At 35.1% G+C, this 18,748-nt stretch overlaps 1 protein-coding gene and 1 long non-coding RNA gene across 2 annotated transcripts; both read right to left on the reverse strand.

Annotated features, from left to right (window-relative positions):
* Positions 1-7,928: 7,928 nt before the first annotated feature.
* On the reverse strand, positions 7,929-8,669 carry LOC128210616 (uncharacterized). The gene has a single exon (XM_052914967.1). The coding sequence runs from the start codon at positions 8,667-8,669 to the stop codon at positions 7,929-7,931; it is 741 nt and encodes a 246-aa protein (XP_052770927.1).
* Positions 8,670-13,325: 4,656 nt separating this feature from the next.
* On the reverse strand, positions 13,326-15,876 carry LOC128211987 (uncharacterized). Its single transcript, XR_008257363.1, has 2 exons — positions 15,738-15,876; positions 13,326-15,522 (listed from the first exon to the last, which is right to left on the reverse strand). It is a non-coding gene; the product is annotated as an uncharacterized LOC128211987 (long non-coding RNA).
* Between the last annotated feature and the right edge of the window lie 2,872 nt (positions 15,877-18,748).

Genomic DNA, 18,748 nt, shown 5'->3' on the forward strand with positions numbered 1-18,748 from the left:
TTTGTTGATGTTGATTGTTCATTTTACCTTACGTAAACTGGACTGCAACTGTAGCCGCAATGCGCCTCTTCGCCAACTCCACTGCAAGGGGCATCTCTCCGGTTGGATGGCTGGCCACTTCAGGTGCCGTTGACGATGAAACAATCATATTCAAATGAAAAACTGGTCCAGTAACTTATTTCAATAAGTAGTTTATACGTACAGTAAGCAAGTATCATAATTAAATAAACAATTGTTAAGCATGTGAATTAAAGTAGTTATAAACACATATCATTCAAAAACAATTAAATTATGTTCATTAAACAGAAATATTTATATGGATTAAATATGTTTTATATTGTTTTGCACTCTCATTTCATGAGCCTTTCCTACCAGTTTATTATATACCATGTTTAGTCTTATACAAATGAAGTCCCTCCAATGTGAAACATGTTATTTAAAAATACTATAATTTAACATACACGAAAAAGAAATAAACATTTTCTGCTACTTGGGTTCGGTTAAATAAATCTTGGGAAAGGATGCTGGCACCTTTAGCACTTTCACTGTAAGATTTATAAAACCAACAAAAAATGCCTTTTCAATTCTCATGTATTTGGAAAAAAGAATTATTAATTCGAAGAACTTTGATATGTTTAATAAAATAATTCATTTAATTATAACCTTTAAAAATGATGTCAATATATTTTAATAAGGCTATGAAATATAAAGTGACATACTTGGTGAAAACATTATTTTAAGATGGAATATTTAAAGAAACCAATGCTGATCCAATTAGTGCAAACAAAAACTTATACAAAAAAGTGAGCAAAATAATACATACTTTTGTTGATGTTGATTGTCCATTTTACCTTACGTAAACTGGACTGCAACTGTAGCCGCAATGCGCCTCTTCGCCAACTCCACTGCAAGAGGCATCTCTCCGGTTGGATGGCTGGCCACTTCAGGTACCGTTGACGATGAAACAATCATATTCAAATGAAAAACTGGTCCAGTAACTTATTTCAATAAGTAGTTTATACGTACAAAAAGCAAGTATCATAATTAAATAAACAAGTGTTAAACATGTGAATTAAAGTAGTTATAAACACATATCATTCAAAACAATTAAATTATGATTATTAAACAGAAATATTTATATGGATTAAATATGTTTTATATTGTTTTGCATTCTCATTTCATGAGCCTTTCCTACCAGTTTATTATATACCACGTTTAGTCTTATACAAATTAAGTCCCTCCAATGTGAAACATTTTATTTAAAAATACTATAGTTTAACATACACGAAAAAGAAATAAACATTTTCTGCTACTTGGGTTCGGTTAAATAAATCTTGGGAAAGGATGCTGGCACCTTTAGCACTTTCACTGTAAGATTTATAAAACCAACAGAAAATGCCTTTTTAATTCTCATGTATTTTGAAAAAAAGAATTATTAATTCGAAGAACTTTGATATGTTTAATAAAATAATTCTTTTAATTATAACCTTTAAAAATGATGTCAATATATTTCAATAAGGCTATGAAATATAAAGTGACATACTTGGTGAAAACATTATTTTAAGATGGAATATTTAAAGAAACCAATGCTGATCCAATTAGTGCAAACAAAAACTTATACCAAAAAGTGAGCAAAATAATACATACTTTTGTTGATGTTGATTGTCCATTTTACCTTACGTAAACTGGACCGCAACTGTAGCCGCAATGCGCCTCTTTGCCAACTCCACTGCAAGGGGCATCTCTCCGGTTGGATGGCTGGCCACTTCAGGTACCGTTGACGATGAAACAATCATATCTAAATGAAAAACTGGTCCAGTAACTTATTTCAAAAAGTAGTTTATACGTACAATAAGCAAGTATCATAATTAAATAAACAATTGTTAAACATGTGAATAAAAGTAGTTATAAACACATATCATTCAAAAACAATTAAATTATGTTCATTAAACAGAAATATTTATATGGATTAAATATGTTTTATATTATTTTGCACTCTCATTTCATGAGACTTTCCTACCAGTTTATTATATACCACGTTTAGTCTTATACAAATGAAGTCCCTCCAATGTGAAACATTTTATTTAAAAATACTATAGTTTAACATACACGAAAAAGAAATAAACATTTTCTGCTACTTGGGTTCGGTTAAATAAATCTTGGGAAAGGATGCTGGCACCTTTAGCACTTCACTGTAAGATTTATAAAACCAACAAAAAATGCCTTTTTAATTCTCATGTATTTGGGAAAAAGAATTATTAATTCGAAGAACTTTGATATGTTTAATAAAATAATTCATTTAATTATAACCTTTAAAAATGATGTCAATGTATTTTGATAAGGCTATGAAATATAAAGTGACATACTTGGTGAAAACATTATTTTAAGATGAAATATTTAAAGAAACCAATGCTGATCAAATTAAAGCAAATAAAAACTTATACAAAAAAGTGAACAAAATAATACATACTTTTGTTGATGTTGATTGTCCATTTTACCTTACGTAAACTGGACTGCAACTGTAGCCGCAATGCGCCTCTTCGCCAACTCAACTGCAAGGGGGGCATCTCTCCGGTTGGATGGCTGGCCACTTCAGGTACCGTTGACGATGAAACAATCATATTCAAATGAAAAACTGGTCCAGTAACTCATTTCAATAGGTAGTTTATATGTACAATAAGCAAGTATCATAATTAAATAAACAACTCGGACAAGCTTTAACATTATTTTACCATTAAAGGTCACTGTGACCTTGACCTTTGACCCGATGAGCCCTAAAATCAATAGGAGTTATTTACTGGTCAGGCCCAACCTTCATGCCAAGTATGATGATCATGCGTCCAGGAATTGTTGAGTTATCAGTAGGAGAAGCTTTGGTCTACCGACGGACCGACCGACCGACATACCGACCGACATGTGCAAAGCAATATACCCCTCTTCTTCGAAGAGTGGCATAACAATGTGCAATATCATGAATATGTGAATATTTGAAACGATTGTTTAACCTAATCGATGATACATTGCTCACCTTGTACAGCCCAGTCATCATCAGTGAGTTGTCGCCCATAGCCATCTGGTCACCTAGCCAACTCCACTGCAAGGGGCATCACTTCCGGCTGGATGATAGGACGATTCCGGTACCATTGAACTGATGCAGTCACCTATTCAATAAATAGTTTACTAAAACAAAGAGTATAATGGGGAAAAATCTTGATGTATTTCTTAACCAACAGAAAAAGCCTTGTTGAAATTCTTGTAATTCTAAAATTCTATGTTTTTATTTTTTATTAATACGAAGAATTATTTTTTCTCTCAAACAATTCTTGATTTCATTATGAACATAAGATAACTTAATTCATTTTCCCATTGTATTGCAGTTTATAAATGATAAGTTTTTGAAATATAAAATGACCTATTAAGGGAACACAGTTGAAGCTTGATCTTTCGTGGGAAATGATCCTAATACTGCAGATAGTGCCATATTAAACTAAAATGTAAAATTGATATGTTGGGTTGAAACTCATTCTAATACACACGAAAAAGAGCAAAATTAAACTTACCTTTTGTTGTTGTTTCCATAGCTGCTGCTCGGGGATAAGGTAAATACGTCGTTGGTGTGCGTTAATGAATCGTGGAGGGACGTCATCGACTATTTGAACCATAAACAACTGATTTTAAAGACTTCCGGGCAGAGCACTCACATATAAAATTGTTCGACAGAAAAGTTTTTTTTTTAACTGTTTAGCTGTTACCTTTTGAATGATCCAATGTTCTAAATGATTTGTTTCACAACCAGCAAATGAAAGAAAAGCGAAAACTCAATGGAAACAGTTCAGCATAGTCCAACACAATATTAAATCTAAGCACAACCCCCAAACATACCTGGAAACAGACAAGAATTTCCTCATGGCAGCCACTAAATAATTTATATTTTGGTTGCTTTCCCACTTCAACTGACAAAGGTATAGCTTACACAGGTATTAATATGCAAGTTTGACCACATACGACACCGTTCACTCAAACCTAATTGTACACATGTCTCGGGGCTAGAATACATTGTTTGAATACAATATAATCTTTCCACCGTCTATTTTGTTTGGATATTTAAAATTTAGAGTGGTTGCTGTCCTGGCACTGATTAGATAATTGTGTTTATATAGCGTGTACTGTCCTAGTGGGCGAAGTTAAAGTATGCATTTAGTTTGTTGAAAGCAGGTAAAAAGTTTTTATTGGCCAATTAGCATTTTGCCTTTGGCCGATTACACAAACTAAATATTGATATGGCCAAGACACAAACGTACATGAGCAATAAACTGACAGACAGACAGACAGACAGTTTATTTCGACTTGTACAATGTACATCGTCAACAACACATATGTTTATACTAGTCATTGTCAACGTGTATGCATAATAACAAACAATGTAATACTAATAAGTATATATAAATACAAAAATAAATAAATCATCTATCTAAATCAGAGGATGAACTAATATTACAGTATTAAGTCATAACATTAATTATCGTGGATCTTACTTTAAGCGAATCTTTAACAAACAGACATAGTTTAATAAGCTCTATTTTATCATTTGATTGCAACAGTTGTAAATATTTAAATACAGACGGTCTTGTATAATAGCATTTCTTAATATATTTTTTTCTATAATCATTAAAAGCTTGACACACACAGATAAAGTGAAATTCATCTTCAATATCATTGGAATTACAACAAAGACAATATCTTTGGTTTCGAACAACATTATTTCTAGCGTATCTACCAGTCTGAATATGGAGTGGGTGCACGGAGAGTCGCAGTCTACAAAAGAAAAATCGTAAACTTTGGGGTATAATGTCTAAATAACTCTCATATTCAAGACTAGTCTTAAAATTTCTATACATATCTAGCACCGTGCTTTTTTCTAAAGTACCATACCAATCTTGTTTAAACGCATCGTGTATTCTACATTTGAAAACTGTTATAAATCTATCAACATCAATATTGTAAATATCGTCATAAACATGACTAAAACCGAAATCATTTAAAATCTTTTTTATGTTGTACACCCAATTACGACAACCTTTGTCACAATCATTCTTAGCTTGCGTATATATAGTTTTGATAATAATATTATCAGTGGTAGCAACCTTAAACCAATATGACACTATACGTACATATCTTTGAAGATATAAAGGAAATCTTCCTAATTCGCCATAAACAGTGGCATTGCAAGTATTTGTTTTCACTCTTAATAATCTTTTACAAAATTTTAAATGAATTCTTTCTAACTCCTTAGATTTTGTGTAGCCCCAAACCTCTGCCGAATAATTTAAAATAGAACCAACAAATGCGTCAAATAATTGACACAATATTTTTGGTTTCAAGTCGTACTCTTGGCATTTACAAAATAAAATATTCATTGCCTTAAGGGCTTTACCAATCAAATGTTCTTGGTTAAGGCTAAAACTGCCAGTATAATTAAACACAACACCTAAATAATTGAAGTCGTTAACAACGTGAATATCGTGGCCATCATAAGTCCATTTTTCATTGGGCAATAACCCGCCTCTCTTACGAAACACCATAATTTTGGTTTTATCAGTATTAACTTTTAATCCCCAAGTGTTGCAGTAATTTGCTAAATTATCCAAATGGGTTTGAAGTTCATCAGGAGATTTGCCTACAATGGCCATGTCATCAGCAAATAATAATAAAATCAATACAATGTCATCTATGTGTAATCCTAAATTAATATCGCTTTGCAAATATAATTCAATATCTTCTACGAATAGAGAAAATAATAAAGGGGACATAACTTCCCCTTGGCGTAAGCCTACAGCATAACTAAAATAATCAGAATATGATGACAATGATTTAACACATGATTTAACTCTTTGATACATGTCCCGAACAATTCTAAGTATTTTCCCTTGTATTCCACATTTATACATCTTCATCCATAATGCATTTCTATAAATTGTATCAAAACATTTCATCATATCGACAAATATAATATATAGTCTTTTATTTTCAAACAAATAATTTTGTATCAGAGATAACAGTATATAAATAGCATCTATTGTAGAGCGCCCCTTTCGAAATCCGAATTGAGCATCCGAAATAATATTATGTTCTTCACAAAATGTTTCGACGCGCTTATTTATAACAGTGGTAAATAATTTTGATAAACAGCTTACTAAAGTAATTCCCCTGTAATTATTGACATCAGATTCTGAACCCTTTTTATGAAGGGGAATAATAATACCTTCTGTCCACTGCTCGGGAAAATGACCAGAATTTAATATATTGTTAAACAAATCGCATAAATGCGAAGATAATATATCTACAGTTTCGATAAAATATTCATTCAACAAATAATCACTGCCGTAAGCTTTATATCGTTTCAATGACTTGACAGCATTTATAATTTCTTGTACAGTTATAGACTCATCCAGTTCAGGAAAATAATTATTTGGAACATTAAAATCATTATTATTATTAAAATCTTCTGCATCGTGATTAATATCACCAAACGTGTTATTACTAAGTGTTTCAAAATATTCTCGAAATTCCTTTAGAGGTATTTTGTTTGATTTATTAGAGGATTTAGACTTAAAATGTTTCCAAAAGTCTCTAGGTTTGCTCTTTCTTAAGTTTTCAATATCACTCATTCTCTTTTTATAATCAATATTCTTCTTTTTACGAACAATATTTTTATAACAAGTTTTCCGATCACATAAAATCAATCTGTTAGCATCTGATTTATCCTTATTGAAAATTCCTAGTGCTTCTAAATACAGATTTTGTGAAATAATACAGTCGTGATCAAACCAGTTCTTATTACTATTTGTATAATTTGTAAAAAATACTTCATCTTTAAAAAAACATTCTTTAGAAAACAATGGGTCGGCTACACTCCGTATTGTGTTTGTAAACATAAGCAACATATTATTAACAGAGTCTTTACTTGAGCAATCTGCGCTATTAACAATGTTATTAAAAGTAGGTAAATTTGCAATAATCCCGGAGCGAAACTGCTCCCGAAAAGATACGTTCCATTTATATTTAATCTCTGAGTAGTTTTTAGTATCAGGTAAAATACTATTACATAGTAATGAAATATTTAGCGGAGCGTGATCGCTCCATTCATTGAATGATTCTATAGTAAAATCTTTAATCTGTGAAAAATTACGCTCACTCGATAACAAATAGTCAATCACTGAACAGCCGTTATGTGACATGAATGTATACTGATTGGTATTACCAATGCGACCGTTTAAAATGCGAAAACTTGACCCTTTACATATATCTAAAAGTTTTATCCCATGATTATTATGAGATTTGTCGATTGAAGCCCTGTCAGGGGTGCAATCAAATTCGTAATCGTGACTATCAGTATAACAATTATATTTATCATGAGTAACATAGTCTTTTTTACTTCCAACCCTACTATTCAAATCACCACAAATAAATACACAACCAACACTATCGTATAAAAACAGATCGTTTTCTAAAATATCAAATAAATCAACATTAACAGTATTGTATATAGGCGAGTCCTCACCCCAAATGTAGGTACCACATAAATAAATATCTTCGGGGATGTTAAAAAAGGTGCGATCAAGTTTCAGCCAAATAATTGTGTCAAAATGATTTTTAATGATTTCAATGCCATCACTTAAATGATTCTTATAATATAAAACTATTCCCCCACTATTTCGCTTAGCGTTCCTATGTTGAAATTTGCGATAAAAATTGTGTGATTTATACCCATTTAAATCTATATTACTATTAGAATCACACCATGACTCGTACAGAAAACAAATATCGTGTTTTTCTAAAATATTTACAAATTCAATGCTCTCCTTTTTCTCCCTCGTAAGTCCATGGACGTTCCACGAGAGAACGGATAGTTCGCCCCCAACGTGCCCCTACAGCCGCACCTGCTCGCCGTCCACGTACAGGGTGTCATACGCAATCCATGCTCGCTTGCCCTCTTTCCTGGCGTCCTTCATCATGGGTACCAGCCTGCGTCGTTTATCTAGCACTTCCGGTGGGAACTGTTCGTACATTTGGCATCCCGTCCCAGCCAAATGTTTCCACTCCCGCCGAACTACCTCCCTGTCCTTGAAAAATGTAAACTTTGCAACGATGTTTCGCACTTTACCCTCTCTTGGTTGTCCCGGGGAGCGGTGGACGCGCTCAAAGCGAATAGACTCAGCCGTCTCTTTCGCGATCTTGAGGGTCTCCTGCATGTGCATACGAAGCTTGTTTTCGGTGACGTCGGCTGGCTCGTTTCCTGAAGAGTTATCTTCGGGAACATTGGTGAACACCAAATTATTTCTCATTGACTGCGATTTTAAGTACGCAACGTCGTCCCGAAGCTCCTTACGTTGTTTTTCCAACACATTCACCCTGTCCGCCATAATCCCCGCCTCAACGTCAACTGACTCAACCTTGTCCTCGAGCTTGTTCACGCGTTCGTCTGTACGCTTGACACGGTCCTCGAGTGCTATCCATATTTTTCTTAACTCCCTTTCAAAGTCCGTAACCTTAAGTTCAAGGGTTTCAATTTTATTCAATTTATTTTCCATGACGGTTAATTTATCGCCCATCGCCCTCATACAGTCTAGCAGGTCTTTGTTTGTGGGTTCTCTGCCGCCTTCCGCCATCTTGCAATTGCGTTTCCCCGAGCCCGACACAGGTGTTTTGTTAAATACTTCGCGTGTGCTCTCCTCATACAGAGAATCGTTTGTGTCCTGAAACAGCACAGCACTCGCCTTGCCTAAAATATCACTGACAGAAAAGCTTGTGTCAGATTCCTCGGACGGGCCTCTTTGTTTCGTCACTTTGTTTTTGTTTAAATTGTCCGAATTACTTCCACTACTATTTCTATCTTTTCTTTTGTTTGTCATGATTGCAGAGTCACATATTTAATCCGTCCGTTCAAATGCCATATAATCCACATATTTAAGTATAAATCGAGACTTTATTTATTTGATTTAAACTAAAAAAACACACAAAATTTATCCCCGATTTGAAACACGTACACTTCGCGCCATATCACGTGACCTACATCATCAAAGCATCTGATATAAATCATAAAAATAAACTAAGCTAGGCCAGTATGATTTAGTTCCATATTTTCTACGTATATCACCCTAAGAGGAACAACCTAGTAGAAACTAAGAATCTGGCTCAAAATAATTCTGTGGACATAATTTACATTAACGTTCTGTACATATTCTGTTGAAGAATTGTGGTCTATCTCGACTCGAGTGAGGTCAAAGTAATAAACGCAGTATGAGTTTTTCTCCACGAAGTAAGGAACAAACGAGAAAATGTATCTGACTTATACGACGATAAGTGTACTGCATATATTAATGAGGAAAAAATGCATTACTGAATACATACAGATTTATAAATTGACAAGTAGAAATATTTTTTTCCGAAAGATTAACATTAGATTATTATTATAGCCTTTACAATGTATCGGCTGGTGTGATTACTCGAAATTCTCGTGCACGATCCGCTTACAAAAGCGTAAGAAGACACTTTTTCAAGAGCTCTGCTGGAGTATAGTCGTATAATTGCAGAAATCAATGATGCATGTAACATCGATACGTTAACCCCTATTATGAGGCTTATATTTACAGAATATGTTTGCAATAAAGGTAATAAGTATTTTGCAAAAAGTTGAACAGCGCCAATCTTATATGTTTTAGTGAAGGCGATGCAAATGTCCCCATGTCATGATTTTCGGGACGAACTTAAACGAAATCGCGAGAGTAAGAGCTATGCTTAAAGAAGAACTCTTTTTATTGACTGATTTCTGATAAGTACTAACATTACAAATGATGCTGTTCTGTTGTTTAAGTCAGTTTCATGGTTTTTGTGTGTAAGCTGGTTGAAGGTTGCCTTTAATGGGAGCAATGTGCATCAGATCATATACGAGTCTAGTAGTAGATTAATAAATATAAATACTACTAATAAATTACCTTTGCAGTATTTTCCAAGCGTTGAAAGGTATTGAATTATTAAATGATCGGCGAGTGAGCCGTGAACCACGTTAAAATACGTCCACTACTACATCATTTTTTCCATGAACGCGTAGACGCGGTTGCGAAGCGTTGGCACTACCACGTTTACTGCGTCTGCTCGACGCACGCCTTCAGCACTGAGCGTGCTAGACGGTTATATTGAAGCGTACGTCTTCTGTTTGTGGCGTTGCGCATGGACATAATTGAGGGTTCACTGTGTTGCAAGTTTTGGGTCATTTTCATCCATTTGATCATACGTTGCCATTCCACTAAATTACTAAAGCAGTTTCGATGTACATTTTTTTTGTATTCAAAAATATAACGAAGAAATCGCAACTCTCCTCCCAGTATGTAGAATGCTGACGAATTGTGTGTCGGCAATCAACAAAACCAGCTACTGACACCTATTCAAAACAAAATACGCATTAAACCAAGAAACTTTAGTGACGGTGTTCAAACAAAAAGTTTGCCACCAACCATTCAAATCAAACCAGCTAAAACAGAACAATACAATTATTCACTTTTTATGAAGGCAGTACAGGACCGGGACTTTGACTTTCGGTCCAGCCAACCCCGGGTAAAATCGAACTGATGGTTAAACCCCGGCCAAATGACCCCCGCACCCCAGAGACTCTATATATGGCCCAATCTCCGATAAATTTGGCGCTATGACAAAACCACCGCGGTCACTCGGCCTTGCGGGGCCACCTGGAAAGTAATAAAACGGCCCTTTTCCCCGGCTATCCCCCCGGACCTGGGGGGGGGGGGGGCGTGGTTACAATTGACTGGTGCACAAGACGTCAATGAAAGACCAGTACTCTACGTCGACGCCTAATGCCAGAGTTGGTCTTGCGTCGATTTCATACATTTACAGAATTAGCTCAAAAATAATGATTTAGAGAACTTAATCACCCATTAAACATGCCATATCCCCAGGCGGGTCCAGGGAGGGTCCCGGAATTTCGAACCATTCCCCGGTGGGGGATTAATACCATCCAGAACTAAAGATTATGAAAATAGCCATGGTAATGGACTCAAATCCCCAGGAATTCTGAACCATATCCCCTGGGGAGCCTTTTAAAAAATATAGCATGCATGATTCATGGTAAGATTTAATGGCACGTGCCTGATACAAAACCAACCCCAGTCATCATTGGGAATATCATGTTCTTCCATCTCCTGTGTATGGTAATCGTTTACATACCTATGTTTATGTTAAAATAACATAACATGATGTGTGTTTATAAAAATGTGGTATTTCTTAAAACTTTCAAATGTGGTCATCTTTAAGACCCTCAAAAGCATACATCAAACTAAAGATCCATCCCTGCAAGAGGCCAACGAGGGCCTATATATGCTCTACTGGCATGGCTTATTTGGTCATTTCCTATCCAGAGAATGTACTCTGAAGTTTGCTTAAATGGAGTTTTGGTACGATTGTACACTGCCTTTCATGTCGTATGTTCATTGAATGAAATTTAAATACACTCTATCCAGCCGTTTTTAAACAATAGTCCAAACAAAGAAGACTCCAATGGACTAACCGACCACAGTTTACACTGACCAAATGGCTGACCAACCACAGTTGACACTGAACAATTGACTGACCAACCACAGTTGACACTGACTAATTGACTGACCAACCACAGTTGACACCGACCTCCTTATTTCCTCGGAGTTCATATCCAGTCCTACTACTAAATAATTTAATATATTGTTGCAACAATTTTTAAGACGAAATGAATAGTCTTGTTGTCATTTATTTTACTTCTTTATTGCCTAAATTCACTGAAGATTTGCATAAGACACAATATGTAAGTATGCTCAGAAGAAATAGTTTAGTCAGTATATTCTACTCTGTCAAATAATTTTCGGAAATAAAACTATAACTTAAAAATATTTTACTTACCACATACTAGTAGTTTATTTAATATCCAACATTTGTAAACAATTTAAACACACAATACCAGCTGATTCCAGTATTTTGCAACTTATATTTAGCAAAGGGGTCCAAATGAAAAAGTCTGTCGATGTCAATATCTAGTGTGGCACCCCTCGCTTCAATAACAGCATCGTACCGACGTCTCATGCTGCTTATTAGTGTTCTTATAATTGGAAGTGGTATTCTCGCCAATTCCTCCTGTAAAGCCCGCTCAAGCCTCCGCAGAGTTATTGACGTCATCTTTGCTACGTACAAGGTAATCCCACATATGCTCGATCGGTGAGAGGTCGGGTGATTTTGCAGGCCAATCAAGGATGTCGATGTTGTGTCCAGCCAGAACGTTTTGTGTGTAACGTGCAGTGTGGCAGCGAGCGTTACCCTGCTGTAGAACGTCAGCATGACGGTTGGCTATGTACGGCGCAACGACGGGAACAATGATTTCATCACAATAGCGAACAGCATACAGATTTTCACGCATTGTTTTAAGTTCTTTTTTTCCACTGTATGAAATTCTGCCCCATATCATAACACTTCCACCACCGTATTGTTCACGTTGGATGACGTTAGCAGGATCAAGCCGTTCACCTTTGCGTCTCGATACACGGACCGTGCTATCTTCCCCTTGCAGATTAAATTTTGATTCGTCTGTGAAAACGATCCTGTTTCATTGCCTTCTTATCTACCAAAGACACTGGCGAGCTCAATTTAGACGTGCTATACGGGGTGACGCGCACTCAGCGGAATGCCAACGTAAGGGCGACGAGCGCGAAGTCGTGCGGCGTTCAAACGATTACGTGCGGTGAAACCCGAAATTCTGATTCCTGTGGCAGTTCTCAATTGATGTGCGATCTTCCGGGCAACCATGAAACGATGACGTCACTGTGTACCGATCTTGGTGTGGCGTTGTTTTACGAGGTTTGCCTGACCGCGGCCTGTTCTAAACGCTGCCTGTTTGAATGAATCGTTCTTGCAGTCGAAAAATAGTCCGTTCGTGAACACCAAAACGACGTGCGACTTCCAGCAATCCCAAAGCGATATTTCTGTTATCTAATGATAAGCCTGGGCGACGCCCCATGATTGTTGTCGATATTTTGTATCCAGATTATTTTAATGTGACCACTACACTATTAATTTGATAAAATTGTGGACAAAATTACCATGCTGATTAACGTGTGCACGTGCACCACGTGAATTTCGAAAAAAATAGCAAAACTACTGTATGCAGTGGCAAATTAGGGATTAACCGATGTATTGATAATATATAGGTCAAACATATGTTGTTGAGGTGTATTTACTTAAAACTATTTTCAAAATTGTTGAATTAGTTCAAAAATGAAAATACTGACTAAACTTTTTCTTCTGAGTATATATAAACCAGTAAAATGATAAAAGATACGCATGACAAGGGCATTTAAAATAAAGTTCATACAACATATTGTCAGACATCATCAATGTCATATGGTAGTTTTCCAATGGGCAGCTGTAAGATACCCAAAAGAGTGTACATGTTTGTGTTGTCGATAGAGGTGTTCCCATACATTATCTGGCCGGGCTTATCACCCTGGCTGCGTTTTCCTCCCATCTCAATATTCGAACATTTGGCCGTGTAGTAGGCAAAACTCCACATCTGGGCTTACTCGTGCTGACCATCAGCTGAAGGCCATAATGACTGGTGAAAAGGATAACAATGTAGTCAGCTGGAGCTGTAGCAAAGATAGGCTGTTCACTTTCAGAATATTAATAAATTTAAACCTGCAATAGAGACATGCATATGCTACTTTGCCTTTAATACACAATTGTCTGAATGTTTATAGTACAACATGTTTAGGAATGTTTTTTTTATTTCTGTTTAAAGCTTCACTCTCACAGATATACCGTTTTTACAACTTTTTTTATTTTTTGTCTTGGAACAGCACGCACATGTTGGCATTACAGCTGGCCTACATGCCACCAGTGTGATTCATATGAAGAGAATGGAACTATTGAAACTCATAAATAAATACATATGCAAGTGTATTTTCTTCTTCTGTGAAGTTTAAAATGTATTTAAATTATACAGAGATTACAAACATGAGGAAATTATAGATACAACGCTTAACGAGGCTTCGTAAAGGAACAAAAAGGGCATATTGAATACACATATTAAAACAAAGTATTCATTGAGTTTGATGTTGTATAAGTACAGTCCCAAGCACACAAAACAAAGTATGAAATTCCTTCTTGGGACCGCGAAAATGTCATCGAGCGTGGAGAAATATCGACCCTCATGATATCGAGCCATCCGATCGAATTTTATATGAACAAAGAGTAAAATAATCGCTCCTTTTTATCTGGTTCGAGCCAACGAGGATATCGAGCCATGAGATATCGAGCCAATGAGTTTCGACTGTACAAGTATTATAAAGCCAAAAAGAGCCCATCAAAACATAATATCAACATTGCGCAAATTTTGTCAAAGCTGTCCAGCGAGAGCCTGAATAACTTTTCTCAAGTAATCAAACACTTTCCATTATGCTTAAATATATGCATTATAAGAAGTTCGTAGACTATTTAAATAACATACTTAATTGATCATACATGTTTACGCCATCAAACTTCAGTGTGTACCAACAAGTATGTACATTTGGAAGGAAAGCAAACTCAATAACAAAAGTTGTCTGCTATTCAAACTATTGTGATTTGCAAAACCCGGAACAGGTCGACAATTTGATCCTGCAACGAATCATGATAACTATATATGACATTATCTAGAATGGTAACGTGTTTAAACTGGTAATCGAAAAAAAAGTGAAATGAGAACTCTTTTGAAGAAATAATTTTCATTATGCATTATTTAAAGCAAGTCCTACAAAAATATAAAAAATGACGTTAACTTTATACCTTTAAAGGCGTTGTCAGCGTTTTACCAAATGCGTTTACCGGGTATTTACGTTTACTGAAAAAGTTTTTTTTAATATGTTAGCATTATGTTATAAAGATAATCCTCGTCAACAAGGTGCTTTTATCAAAACCTCAATCGATTTCAAGAGCAAAACATGTAGATCATCACGTTTTTAGTAAATATAGCAAAACATACGAAAACCGTGTAAATATTCAAACTCATGTTTACACTGTGGCGATTCCTTCAAATAAATGTATATATTTCACGAATTTATTTATGTGTACACCACTGATACATGGTCTTAAAGTGTTTACAGAAAGCGATCATGGCGTTTTTAGCCGCCTTATTGGCTTTTGTGGCACCGAACCAAAACGGACGATAGTTTTTGACAAATCGGAATGTTTCATCATACAACTCGGACTGGTTTGTGTTGTTTTTAAAACGTTCGAAACGTATTTTACTGGCTTCTATGTAATATTCCTGGAGGTAAAGGCTAAGTTTTTTCGTTTTTTCAGGATCCCTTTCAATGGTTAGTCCGATATTGAACCCATCTAGGTCCCCAAGAACCTCGGCTATAGTAGCTCCGCCTGGTTTATCAGGAAGTATGTATTTTCCGCTTGAAATCCATTTACCTTCCGGACCAATCAGTGGCAACATTTCATCTGAAATTAATCGATGATTTCTTTACCTAACTTCAATAAAAACGTATAGTACTTAAACGTGTAATAGATAACGCGAACAAGCACATTAGCCAGAATAATATGTTTTACTTGTTAAATAACGAAATGTCAAAAAAGCAAAAGGGTAAACAAACAAGAAGCGCGCGTACATGTCATACAATAAACAAAGTCTGCATGCATAATTAGTAAGGCCATACTTTCTTCATGCAGAACTCCCGTTTGGCCCAAGTCGCCAGATATTGTAGAAGCAAACATATTGTCCACATCTGGTTTAAAAATAACCAAATTATCTTTGTGGCGACAATATCCGGCACATGCCCCTGTTATCACATGACCTGAACAGATTAAACGGTTTATGATTATTGTCGATCGTATATTTCCACATGTAACTTCTAATAAATAATTTTTAATCATACATTGGGCCGATTGTTCAGAAAATCATATCATATTTAAAGGGACTAGACAACCTCGTCGGGCGGGTGGGTGGGCGTTTTTTTTTTTGGGGGGGGGGGGGCGGCGGCGGGCGTCAAACATTGGTTTCTGTTCAATAACTTTAGTTAGCATTGATAGATATTGATAAAACTTGGTGTGTATGTAGCTTATGGGAAGAGGGATTTTGTTGAAGAAGCGTCTAAAACATCAGTAATATTTATATCGACTGTACGCAGCAAAACCACGATGTTGGTACAAAGTTAAAAACTCTAAATAGCTTGATGAATATTTTATTGATCTGATATTTTTTATTCCATTTTTTCAGTGATTAAACATATCACATAAGTGACATGACATCTAATACATTGAATGATATTAACAGCACCTGTTCAAAGACACAATACTTAATAAAATAATTATTGAAAATTAAAGAGCGTACACATTATTGATTATGATGATCAAATCAATCGATCAAGTCGTTGCGTACAATAATTTATATGGAGGAAAACCTTCGAGATCTAAACAAATACTGTATCATAGCTATATATCATATTTCTCATATAAGTGTTTAGAAAAAAATGTCCGTTTAAAGTTTTCTCCATCGTTTATTTAAAAATGGTGACATTTTTGGAGAAAGAAACAACAACAACAATATACCAGCTATTGGTAAGAGTATGATAATCAAACACAAAAAAAATCCCTTTTATCCATAACAGAAACTGCATTCCATATCAACTCAACGCCAATAATGAAAAATAATATTGCAGAGGTTTTTTTTTTAAAGCTATTCAACTTTTGATTTTACCATGAACGTGTATCCGCTAATGCTAAATGTGATCCGCAGATAATTTATATAGAAGTTATATGGTCCAATAAATTTTGGCATAGTTACAGCAATGAACAAAGGGTAGAGAATTCAGCTATAAGGTTTTGTAATGATTGATTTATTCTGATACGCTAGACTTCCGTGTTGCTCAAAGGATAAGTTCCATTTTGTTAAACATTAGAACATTTGATACCAAATTCACTTCAATATCGACATATAAGTTGACTCCTCTCATAGCTACTATAATGTGCTCACTGTGTTACTCTGATACAATATAACAATATCTAAACGAACTATTGACGGTGAACCACTCTCCCCCTTTGAGCACCAAACATTCCTCCTTTTTTCCTAACAGAATCATGCGTAACATTTAGTATTAACATATTTTGAAATCTGCCTACCGAATAATTTTAAATTCTGAGTTTCTGTGAACCACCCTCTTGAGTCCCTTAAATGCTTCTTAAATACCGCGTACCAAAAGGCGTTTTTTTTTTTTTTATTTAACTTCATTATAGCCTGGAATGGAGCTATAGCCCTTTTAATACTTTGCCCCATTGTTACAGTAACATTCAATTGCAGTGTCAGGTCAAATGACGTGCACTTCTTGTCCAATTAATAAGGCTATTCTGGAACATTGCATGTCTTACGACCAGTATGTGTTAAGTGTACGTGTAAGTATTTTTTCAAACTGATTTTGATGAAAGAAACCTCAAGCATTGCAAGGTTTCAAACAACGTGTGCAATATTATTTTTTAAAGTGTTTCCATTGTAAAACCTTGTACAATTACAAGCGCCGTGGGTTTCTTTGTTGTTGTTGTTGTTTTCTCGTCTTCAAAATGAGCTTGTTCTGCCTCAATATCCAACTAACATAAACTCCTCGACCTCTGGTTGTGGTTACAGAAAACATCGGGGGATTGAGCATTGTTTTTACATTATTGTCTACTCAGAAGTGCATTTTGTAAAAAAAATAATGGTAGAAACCATCGTTAACGTACGCTGAATATATTCTACGTGCTTCAGTCTTAAATTTAAACGTGCTAAAATGTCTGTCCTCTGCTGTGTTTTAAACATTTGCTTACTGTGCATTTACAGTCAAAGAGAAATGGGTGCTATCATTTTTCTCAAGTCATCAAACACCTTGCATTGTGAATATATATAGCGAGAGATAGATATACCTACGTTTACATAGAATATTTCAATAGCTTTCTTGATCAAATTTCCAAACGTAAAGTTTAACATTTGAAAGAAAATAAATTATAAGATGTATTCCAACTGTTGTGATTGGCAAAACCCGGAACAGATCGATACCTCGATCGCATTGACGCATAAATAATATGTTCACGTAAATTGCATAGCATTTTTATGACATGAGCTTAAATTTGTAAAATAGCACAGCACGCCAAATAGTCACTTATTTTGATAAGAACATACAAATAACAAATAAAATATTTTTGCAAATATAACTGCTATACAATTCCTTGTTTATCAAAAACTGTAAAATGAGTAACGTCTTTTATTCTTGGAGACGAAAGTGTCGTGCGTTAAATGGAATCTTAGGCTCTTTTGCCATTGAATGTATTATACAAACAATTTTGAAACACGTTAAGGAAAAGTTATTTGGCTCGCCAAAGACTCATTTAATAACCTTTAAACTCTTAATAAAAAAGAATGGGTGGAGTAGACGAAAATAAAGTTTTTTCAATGGTTTGGCCTTTTACTTAATGATTGCCTATCTGCAATTTCATATATGCTGAAAATGTAGGTTGTATTCTTATCCTCATTAAACGAACTATACTGTTAAAACAGGCCATCTATGTTGCATATACCAGGTCACAGTTAACAAGTATTTACTTATTTTATGTCAAAACCAACTGCAATACAAGATAATTTATGACATTTAAAAATTCTCATTTCTGAGCCTTAGTCTCAAAATAGTGAACGTATACTTGG

The sequence above is a fragment of the Mya arenaria genome, chromosome 12, assembly GCF_026914265.1.
Source record: "Mya arenaria isolate MELC-2E11 chromosome 12, ASM2691426v1".
In the NCBI taxonomy this organism is placed as follows: Eukaryota; Metazoa; Mollusca; class Bivalvia; order Myida; family Myidae; genus Mya; species Mya arenaria.

What these genes read in the sequence shown, in the direction of transcription:
- LOC128210616 (XM_052914967.1), bottom strand. Translation starts at nt 8,669, where the DNA reads ATGGCGGAAGGCGGCAGAGAACCCACAAACAAAGACCTGCTAGACTGT.